We start from the raw sequence: 10,521 nt of genomic DNA on the forward strand, positions 1-10,521 counted from the left end.
ATAAAGCAAATTTTTAATGTAGGAACTGAATGTAAAAGCCCATTCTATGTACCTGAGTATTGACAGAATTTAACAAGGACCTTAGATTTGGACCAAAAAACAGACCCTTCTTGTCCTTTTTTAATCTTGATTTTGTTAATTCTACCTCTCTTCCTAGGTAAATGCTTCCATATCACCATGGCTTACCTTGAAAAGAACTAACATTTCCTTTTATAGACCAACTTCACTACCCTGGAAGATATTAGAGTAAAAAATATATATATAGTCATTATCTTTTAATGCTAGTAAAAAGTCATACTAACATAGGATAAGGGAGTGAAAATGTTGAAGTGCTTTTTAGGAGAAATTGAAGGTCAAGACAAGAGAGAAAATTACAAAGAAATTGCTATTCTATTTATCAGTAACCCTAACTGAATTCCTGCCTCTTGAGTCTTAAATCTCAAGAAAAAGATATAATTTAAAACTTGGAGATTTTCCAATTCCTTACAGAGGAATGGTGTGAGCCATCTATCTATCTAAAAATAAATTCTCAAAGTCCAACCTAAACATGTTTTACAGTTGTAAATTCTCGTGGGCATGAACTGAACTATCTTTTACTTGCTGTTATTTCAAAGCCATCATCTTACTTTAAAATTGTTAATGCTTTTAAAAATATGGTAGTCATGATCATAAGGTAGAGGGGGTGCAGGCACATACTGGGGGAGAATACATGTGGGGAGAGGCAGAAAGGATGCGTGGAGGAGGCCTCAGCCCTCACTGACTCACCCCCTGGGACACACACTGGGTGGGGTGCAGGGTGGGAGGGATGAGCTCAGTTCAGAGTAGCCACCCCACCCAATGAGAAAACAGCACCTGGACTTCAGGTGGAGGCCTGGAGAGGCAGCCGCACCTGACCCCACCCCCACAGTCCTGGTGTGGACAGCGAGTCCTGCCCCCCGACCCCCGACCCCTGGTGCTGCCCTTTGGGCACAATTCTGTGAGATCCCAGCTCCCCACCTGGCCTCTCTCCTCGCTCCCCAGGCCTCTGGGCATTGAGCCCCGAGTTGCCCCTGCTCTGCCCCCCCATTCTGTAGACAATGGTGGGGAGGGCAGCTCTCCCGCAGGCTGCGAGGAGGAGGGCAGTGATGGGGAGGGAGGGCAGAGCACCCCACCGTGTCCCCTGACAGCCTGACTGTCACCACCCTCTGTCCCTGTCTGAGAAGAGAGGATGCCAGGAGGGATCCTCTTGGCCCTGTGCGTGGGGCTGGGCATCTGCAGGGGAGAAGCAGGTGCCCCCCAACCCCCGACCCCGTGCCCCAGCCCCGCCTGCCCTGGAACAGGAGGAGATGTGCCCTCTGGGGCCAAGGAGGGTCAGAGACTCAGGAAGCATGGCCCCTGGAGGGCTGCCTGCTGGAGTCTGGGGGCTCCGGGCAGTGGGGCTGGTCAGTCAGGCTCCCAGGAGGGGTGGTCTCCAGGGCCCGGCAAGAGGCAGTGGGCTCAGTGCAGAGGGCCTGGCTGGAGAGAGGTGTGAGCACTGCAGGGGGGGGGTCGGAGGGAGGACCAGCAGGGGCTGGGCAGGGGCTGGAACCGGACAGGGTTGGCTCTGCAGAGGGAGGACCCACAGAAGGACCTCAGTGTGCTTTCTTTTTTAAAAAATATATTTTATTGATTTCAGAGAGGAAGGGAGAGAGAGAGAGAAACATCAATGATGAGAGAGAATCATGATCGGCTGCCTCCTGCATGCCCCACCCTGGGGATCGAGCCCACAACCCGGGCCTGTGCCTGGACTGGGAATTGAACCCTGACCTGGTTCCTAGGCCGACTCAGCACCGAGCCCCGCCGGCCAGGGCGGGAGTGTGTTTTTTCGTCTGTAAAGGGGTGTGTGTATCCCAGCCCGCCACCCTCTCAAGACTGATGTCAGAGGCCACATCGGGGTGGGGGGCAGAGGACCCTCTCCCAGGGAAGCACCTGGCCATGTCCATGGGCACCCGCTCCTCAGCCTCTGCTGGCCCGGGGCCTCCGTCCAGCACCTCACAGTCCCCGTGGCCACCCGTCCTCACAGGAGCCCGGTGTCCCAGCCTCGGGGGTTGCAGCCACAGGGGACTGGCCCAGGGTGGCATGTTGGCCTCTCCAGCCCCTGGTGACCCTCAGTCTCGAGCAGGTGACCAGATGCATCCCTGTGTCCAGGGCTGGCCAGGCCACACCTGGTGCTCTTGGCATGGTTAGGAAAGTGTCCCGACTTGGGGCTTGGGGGTAAATGACATATCACCTTATTCCAGCCCCCAGTGAGCTGTCGTAGTGGCATCTGGGCCCTGGGACAGGCGCTGGGGGCCCTTCAGGTCAGAGGTACCGCCCTGAGTAAGCAGCCCCACCTTCTGCGATGACAGCTCTTCCCCTTTGCTTCCCAGGGGGGGCCAGGACGTCGTACCAGCCCGTGTCCCCCAGCCGCCTCCCCAAGGACACCAACCAGAAGAACTTCAATAATCTCTATGGCACCAAAGGTAGGGGCGGGACTAAGGGCCAGGTGGGCGGGGCTCGGAGCAAGGTGGGCGGGGCTCAGGGCGAGGTGGGCCGTGTGCTGGGCTTCTCAATCCAAGGTGAAGGAGGATTGGGGAGGGGTTGTGAGCTCAGAGGTGGTCGGGAGGGTCCTGCTGAGGGTAAAGGGTGAGTGTGCCTGTGTGTTCAAGTGTGAGACTCGGTGACTCAGGCTGCAGGGAGCAGGGGCCGCCCTGGGAACCCTGGGTCCGGGGCCTTCTGCTTGGGGACAAGCGGGGAGCTGGGGCCGGTATGGGTGTGGGGACGCCCCTCAGCGCGGTTGGGGCACAGGGACCTTGCGAATCTGCGTGAAGCCAAACGCCAGCTGCTGTAAGTGGCAGGGTGGCACGGGGAGGAGTGGGCCCGCCCAGACGTCAGGGAGGTGCCCTGCCATGAGAGGGGAGGGTGACATGCCCTTCGGCCCAGGAGAGACGAGATGGGAACGGAGCCCTGGCCTCCCGGGGACAGCCCGGTGCCGAGCCCCTGCCCAGGTGCTGCGGTGGGTCTCACGCCGAGGGCGGGCAGTGGGCTTGGGGGGCCCAGCTGGGAGGCCTGGTGCCTCCTGGGGCCCCTGGTCCTGCCCAGCCCCGTGCAGAGGGAGTGGGGGAGACTGAGCCAGCTCCCAGCCCCCGGCACAGAGCCAGTCCGCCGAGGCCAGGTGGGGCCTCTTCAGAGAAAACGAGGTCCTGGGGATCTGGAGGCAGGGCCCCCTGGACGGGCAGCGCCCAGGCCTCATGTCCAGGACTGGCCCCCATTGCACCATCACGCGCACAGCAGACTGTGAGGCCAAGCTCCGTCTTGTCCGTCACGGCTGCCACCTCAGGCCCGAAGGGACTCGGGGTGGGGGGGGGGTGGGGGGAGAGGACAGATAAGTGAGGGAATGACGGGGCCAGGCCCATGGGCCTGAGAGCCTTGGGCAGACGTGCTGGCTGAGGTCCAGACTGCAGACTTCCTGGGCACCCTGTGGGTGGGGCTCGCCTACAGCAGGTGGACAGCCAGCCCCTCTGACTGCTGAGCCCCAGACCCCCCTGCAGGCAACATGGGAAATCGCAGGACTGGGACCCTGCGTGCTGGATGGGAGGGGCCAGAGGAGGGGCCCTGAGGACCCCCACTGTCCTGCATGTTCCCCCGCTGCCTCCTTCTCTCCAGGCTGCAGGGACACGCTTGCAGATGGACACGTGTCAGCTGCCCCACCTGGTGAGCAGAGTGCCAGGAGGTGTAGCAGCTGCTCTGTCTCTAAAGTTTAGCCCATGTTTGCATTTATTTGTTCATTTCATCTGTCAGCCATCCAAGGAGCCCCTTCTGGGACCAGGCTCTGTGCCGGGCACGGGTGCCATGCTGCCCTCGGAGCCCAGTGGGGAGACAGACAGCTGAGCACGCACCGACACCGGCAGGCGGGTGGTGAGGGGGGCGTGGCTGAGCTCACACAGACTGAAGACCAGCACATGGATTTGCTGAGAGTGGGGTGCATGGGGAGTACCCCAGGCCTGGTCTGTGCAAAAAGCCAGGGCAAGAGGGAACCTGCAGTGTCTGAGGAGCTCCGAGTGCAGCCGGTGGAATGATGAGCGATGGAGGGGGCGCGAGGGGGAGCCAGGAGGTGGAGGCTGTGGTGAGAGGTGGGCAGCAGCCGGGGAGAGCGGTGGGCCGTGTCGCGTGGGCTTTGAACCTTCACCGGAAAGCCGGACAGCCAGGGCCTGGGGGAGGGCAGGACGCAGCACCTCCCAGTTCAGAAGGACAGCTGTGATTGGCAGGAGGTGAGTGGGCCCAGCGTCCTCCTGGCTTGAGACACGGCGAGGACTGGACAGGCACAGGACTGGCCTTGTCCTGGCTCTGGCCCCGGGCCGACCTCGGTGGCCTGACCCTTCCCTTTGCCGCCCAGGTAACTACACGTCGCGAGTGTGGGAGTACTCCTCCACCGTGCAGGGCCCCGAGGACCTGCCCCTGCCCGGGCTCCAAGGCGGCTCCTCCTTCTCTCTGAAAGGTGAGCTGAGCCCTGCTCCCCGCTCCCCTGCCACCGGCAGCCCTGCCCCTGGCCCTGCTCCTCACTCGCCAGGCCCTCGCCTCCCAGGGCCCGAGCCCTGGGTGGGGAGCCAGGGAGCCACTCTCCCTCCCCACCGTCCAGGGCAGCTGACCAGGCAGCGTTCCGGGGACTGTTTAATCGCACTGTCCCCTGTGGGCGTGCGGGTCCGGGCGATGGGGCCAGGCCACACCTCCCCACCCCCTCCTCCCCCCATCCCAGGTGTGCGGGCTGAGCCCCCTATGCTCACCCCTGACCCCCGCTGGGTGAGCTGAACCCTGTGGCCAGGCGGCACCTGGCACCGGTCCGGTCCGCAGAGCCAAAGCCCTCGAGCTGCTTTGGGGAAAGTGGGCACGAGGACCTCCAGGGCCCCCACTTCTGATCCGCTCCCCGGCTCCACACGGCTGCATAGTCCGCCCTCCGGCCCCTGGAGGCAGGTCGCTTTGAGGGGAGGCTCGCGCCAAACCCCTCACAGTGGGCCCAGGCCCTTGCGTCTCTTTGGCGATGTTCAGGCTTGGTGAGCCCTGGTGCAGGGAGCCGCCCGCCCGCCCGTGTCCCGCACCGAGGATGCCTGGCCTGGAAGACAGGATGGCGGAGGGGGGGGCAGGGCTCTGGGCGGGGGGGGGGGGGGGGCGGGAGGGGGAGGCTCGCAGGGTGGCAGACATCCAGGCAGCAGCCTCTGAAGGCTGCTTCATCCTCCAGCCCCCTCTTCCAGGCTGGAACCCAGCCTATGCCCAGGGCAGAGTCTTGGAACGATCAGCCAGGTGAAGGGTCCCCGCCGGCAGGAGCTGGGGAACTGGGGTCCCCGTGGCCTGTCTGGCTTCTAACGGGTCCCTCCCTGCTCTGCGGTCAGGCCCAGTCAAAGGCTGCCCGGCAGGTGTCAGGTGGGGTGTCCTGCTCCCCAGTGTCTCCTCACCTGCCCGCAGAGCCTCCGGTCGGCCTGACCTCAGGGGAGCCCCCCTCCCATGCGCTGTGTCCTCCAGGAAGCCTGGGACACCTGCTGTCACCTCCACAGATCAGCTCACCAGCCCCCTGGGAAGGGCCCTGGAGGGAGGCAGGGCTGCGTGTGAGCAAGGAGACCCCGCCCAGGACCAGCCCCGCCCGCAGCTGGCGCAGCAGCTCAGGAGGCAGAGAGCTTGGCTGTGGAAGGCAGCCCCTGAAACGCCGCGCTGCTAACGTCTCTCTCTCCCAGCAGGCCCTGGGCGGCCCCCCCACCACTTCCCCACCTTGGGACAGGCCACCACAGAGTTCCCCAAGCCGGTGGACACCAATGAGCTGTTTAAAATTAGTCCCGGTACCTGTCCGTCCCCGCCCCTTCTCTCCCACACGGGAGAGCGTGGGTGCCCACTGGCCCCCTGCTGCCCCACTCCCCCTGCGGCCCCGGCCCCCCCCCCGGCTGGTGCGGGGTTTTCTTCCTGGGAATGGCTCCTGCTCAGGGTCAGCAGGACCCTCTCTGCAAGGCTGTCCCGCCCCAGGTGCAGGCGGAGCCTGGGTCTCTGCTTCGTCTCTGCCCTCACCCAGTGCCCACCAAGGAAGGGCAGCCGGGCTGGCCTCCTGCCGGTGCTGCCGGTGGCTTCTGGGTCTGACCAGCTTTTGTCCCTTCGAACAGGCCTGAGGGCTCTCGGTGGCCTTCGCCAGGGACAGACGTGATTTCTTTTTTTAAAATTTTTAATGTTTTGTGTTTTTTTTATTGATTTTAGAGAGGAAGGGAGAAGGAGAGAGAGAAACATCAATGATCAGCTGCCTCCTGCACACCCCACAGTGGGGATCGAGCCTGCAACCTGGGCCTGTGCCCTGACCGGGAATTGATCTGTGACCTCCTGTTCATAGGTTGACGCTCAACCACTGAGCCACACTGGCCAGGCTTTCTTTCTTTTTTAATTGTTTGACCTCATGAATCCCACACTATAAACATCACGCAAAGTTATGTTTATTGATTGTTAGAGAGAAGGGGAGAGAGAGCAAGAAAGAGAAACATCAATGTGAGAGAAACTTTGATCAGTTGCCTCCCACACATGCCCTGATCAGGGGTAGAACCTGCAACCTGGGTATGTGCCCCAACGAGGAATCGAACCCACACCCCTTTGGTGCCCAGGATGAGGCTCACCTGCTGAGCCCGGGCCAGGCAGGGCCTGCTGACTTCCCGAGTCCCTTCGCTTCCAGGCCTCAGCCTGGTCTTTCCCCGGCTCCGCTCCTGCCTCCCCAGTCCTGGGGCCGCAGCTCTCCCAGGCCTCCCTGGGGCCCCAGGACCCCTGCTCCAGGCCCCGGGGCTGCGGCCTCATCCCTGGACCACAGCCACAGGGCTCTGCTGCCCCTCCCGGGATCCGGTCCCCCTGCTCTGACACAGGAGGGGCAGCAGAGCCCAAGGGCGGGGCTGGTGTCCAGCAAACCTGGGCTCACATGAGATAGGGCGGGGCTCAGCAAGACCCAGCACGGAGCCCAGTGGGCCAATCAGTGAGGGCACATCGGTCTCCGTGCAGCACGGGGTGGGGGCCTCCTGTGAGCCTGGCAGGCTGTGCTCTGAAGAGGCTTTCCTGGGCTCTGGGAGGGGGTGAGGCTTCAGGACGGGGGTGGAGGCGATTGGGGGGGAGGGGGAGAAAATTCCCACAGAGTGGGGTGACCCTGACCTGGATTGAGGGGACACTCCCCTGCTGCCTGGCCCAGCCCACCTCGCCTGCTCCTTCTCTTTCTGTCTGCCTTGGGCCCCTCCCTTTGGCCAGCCTCCCAGGTTTCCCCAGCGGGACCCGGGGCTGCACACCTCCTCAGGGGTGGCTCTCCTTGGTAACGGGCTGGATGGAGCTTGGCGGTCTCTTTGGAGATGGGTCCGTGCCTTGGGGGCTCCCAGCGTGCAGGGCCTCCTCTGACCACAGCCTCTGTCTTCCCAGGCTACCCCTCCCTCATGCGGAGCCAGAGCCCCAAGGTCCAGCCCCAGACTTGGAAATCTGGCAAACAGACTTTGCTGGTGAGTGAGGAGCCTTGCGGAGAGCCCGTCTGGGCCAGGCATGGCCAGATGGGGCGCTAAATGGGGCTCCCCAGTGACAGCTCGTCACTTGCCCGGGGCCTGTGGGGGGACGGTGGCATCTCCGGGCCATGGGCGGGAGGAGGCAGCAGTGGCCGAGGACCTGCACACAGCAAAGGGCAGTAGGAACCCAGGGCTCACAGGCGGGGGCGTAAGTCAGCATGGACTTGCTGAGCCTGTTTTCTCATCTGTAAAACGGGCAGCCTTGGCTGTTACTGGGCAGATGGCTGCTGGGCACCTGTGCTTGCTGAATGGCGGCTTTGCTGCCAGCTCTGGGAGTGTGACATGCTCAGCCTGGGACGGGCATCTGGCGAGGCAGTGGGAGAGCTGAGGCAGCGTCTGCAAACTTCGGAACAGATGTGTTTAGGTTTCGGTAGCAGACATGCCGGGCCCTGCACAGACCTCAGCGATCACACCTTCAAACGCTGTGCACATCTCCACAGGCTTCTCCCATGGAGGCCAGGCCAGCCCTGCAGGGGTCAGCCCGCTGCCCTGGGAGGTGGGCGCACCTGCTGAGGACAGGCTGCTCCTGCCGCCTTTGCACAGGGAGGTCAGAGCACAGGGCGGGGCTGGACCTGGGCCACAGGAGTGAAGAGGCTGGCTCGTTGGGAGGACCTTGAACTTTCTGGCCACTGGAGCTGAGTGACAGTGTATGTGACGTAGAGCCGGGCCCAGGGCACTGCAGCAGCAGGTGCCCAAAGCAAGTGAGGGAAGCCGAAGCCCCTGCTCCTGGGCTCAGCCCCCGTCCCCCCGCCCCGTCCCCCACGTCCCAGAGCCGCATCTCATGGAGGGGGCTCATGGCACCTCCAGATGCCGGGCTGGCTGGGCCCTGGTGCCAGCAGCCGCGCCCAGAGCTGGGAGCAGAGGCAGGGGATTCTACGCCCAGGGAGGGGCAGGCCCCAGGCCTCTCACCACCTGCCCTGTGACCTCATGGGAGCCATTCTTCCTCGGTGCCTTAGTTTCCCCATCTGTAACATGAGTCAGATGGCTGGGATGATGTCATAGCTCTTCCAGCCCTCACAGGCTGTGACTGCGACCCAGAGAGGGAACGGGGGTGTGGGGGGAGCACACCCTGCCAGGTGCCTGGGCTGTGCGCCTCCACCCACCCACCGCTCGGGGCTACAGAGACAGCACTGTTCACTGACCTGCTGCCCGTCTTACTGACCCGCCTCCCTGAATGGCGCAGCCACGGCCAGGCCATTCCCTTTGCTGTGTTGAAGGCTTGGGGTCCAGTGGGCACCTGGGGGTCCGGAGACCTGGTCCGGACGCTGCGGCTCAGTGGCTGTGTGCCTTGCCTGTCATTCCCTCCCTGGCCTCCATCTCTTCCCTTGCTTACAGGTGGGGTCCCGGAGGCATGAGCTGAGGCCTCCACCCTGCGTTCCCCAGGCCCCAGGCCCCAGGGCTGCTGGGGACCGGGCGCAGCAAGGAGTCCGAGGAAATACAGGGTCTAAGCTGGCAAGGCCAAGGACAGGGTGGGGGCGCCTGGTATCTCCTGGGTCAGGGTCAGGGTCAGGGTCCCAGTGCCTGCCAGGGCCTAGGAAGGAGGGGAGTGCTGGTTATGTGAAATCGCTGCTGGATGTCACACACAGACCTGGCAGGAGAGGTCGCTGGCTCTGTCCTGAGAGGTGCTTCCTGAGTCCCGAGGAGGAGCCAGGATGGAAGAGGAGGTGCTGGGCTGGGGCGGGCGCAGGCCTCTCTCTACCGCCTCTGTCAGGAGATTCAGGCAAAGGGAGCAGCAAACATCCAAAGCCCTCGAGACCCGGAAGTGGTTTGGAGAAATGGGTGGGGACGGTGGGTGCACGGGACCGGACTGCCGGGCCTGGCGTCCCGGTTCCTCTACTTACCAGCGGTGACCGGGGCAAATCGCTTAGCCTCGCAGCGCCTCGGTTTGTTCACCTGGAGAGTGGGCGTGAGAGCAGTAGCCCAGGTAACGGGTGGCGGCGGCAATCCTACAAGTCCGTGTGTGAGCAGCGTGTGGCTCTGCTGAGTAGAGAGCCCTGCAGAGCGAGAGCTGCAATGGCTGGGAGGCCCTGGGCCATGGAGGGAATTGGACGAGGGGCTGAGGTTCAAGCTCACCAACCAATGGAGGGAAATAAACTCTAATTAGGATTTGAACCTGGAAACTGACATGGGCGCCCGATCCTGATCACAGCATAGATCGAGCTTGCAGGTTAGGCCACAGCTCGTAGAATTGTTGGGGTTCAGACCACTGCCGCTTCCCGGGGGTTAGGGTGGGGTGGGTCTGGCTAATGGGATCCCCGCCATGCGCACCCCTAACTACTCTTGTTCCCGCAGTCTCACCACCGGCCATTCTACGTCAACAAAGGCAACGGGATTGGCTCCAACGAGGCCCCGTGAGCTCCAGAGGGAACGAGGCACCCCCCTCCCGCTGTCCCTGCTGCTCTTGCTACTGTCGCGGCTGCAGGAAGGCCGGTGCTGTGCCTGCCGTCCCCAGCCCTCTGCCCGCCCCCAGGGCCATCCTGGCCACCCCCCTCCCCTTGGCCACACTCCACCCAGGCCGCTCTCCTACGTCCGGTTTCTAACGGTCGCGGTCTTCGTTCTGCTCAGCAGCCAAGCATCACGGGGGTGGGGGACAAGTGGGCTTCTCTCCCCGACCCCCCACCTTTCTCTTCAGTGGGACTAGCGGTGGCTGCCACAGGGGATCAGCCTGCCTCCTGTCAGGCCTGCTGCCCTTAGGATGGGCCCTGCTCTCCAAGCCCTGGCCCCAGGCTGCGAGCAGTGGGTGCCTGGCCCAGCCCTCACTTCCCACCGGCGGGGGCCCATCCAGGAGAGACTTGCTGTGCCCTGCCCTGGCCCTCCCTGTCCAGGCCCAGCCTGGCAGACCTTCAGCCCGTGGCCATGACAGAGGGAGGCTTCTCAGGGTCTTGGCATCGTCCCTGGGCTCCCACACCCACTCTGGGTCTGCAGTCCCCGCAGGGCGGCTCTCCTGGCTGGCGGGACTTGAGCCAGA

General features: G+C 63.0%; 1 protein-coding gene across 1 annotated transcript in view; it reads left to right on the plus strand.

Moving 5' to 3' along the window:
* Window positions 1-10,382, plus strand: part of TRIM29 (tripartite motif containing 29) — a 23,832-nt gene extending 13,450 nt beyond the window's left edge. Inside the window, exons 5-8 of the mRNA XM_023749022.1 lie at window positions 2,343-2,480; window positions 4,394-4,495; window positions 7,417-7,493; window positions 9,846-10,382. Coding sequence (XP_023604790.1) covers window positions 2,343-2,480; window positions 4,394-4,495; window positions 7,417-7,493; window positions 9,846-9,908 — 380 coding nt within the window. The 3' untranslated portion in view covers window positions 9,909-10,382. The remainder of the gene's footprint in view (window positions 1-2,342; window positions 2,481-4,393; window positions 4,496-7,416; window positions 7,494-9,845) is intronic.
* The last annotated feature ends 139 nt before the right edge of the window (window positions 10,383-10,521 follow it).

Source organism: Myotis lucifugus, unplaced genomic scaffold (genome assembly GCF_000147115.1).
Source record: "Myotis lucifugus unplaced genomic scaffold, Myoluc2.0 scaffold_2420, whole genome shotgun sequence".
Classification (NCBI taxonomy): Eukaryota; Metazoa; Chordata; class Mammalia; order Chiroptera; family Vespertilionidae; genus Myotis; species Myotis lucifugus.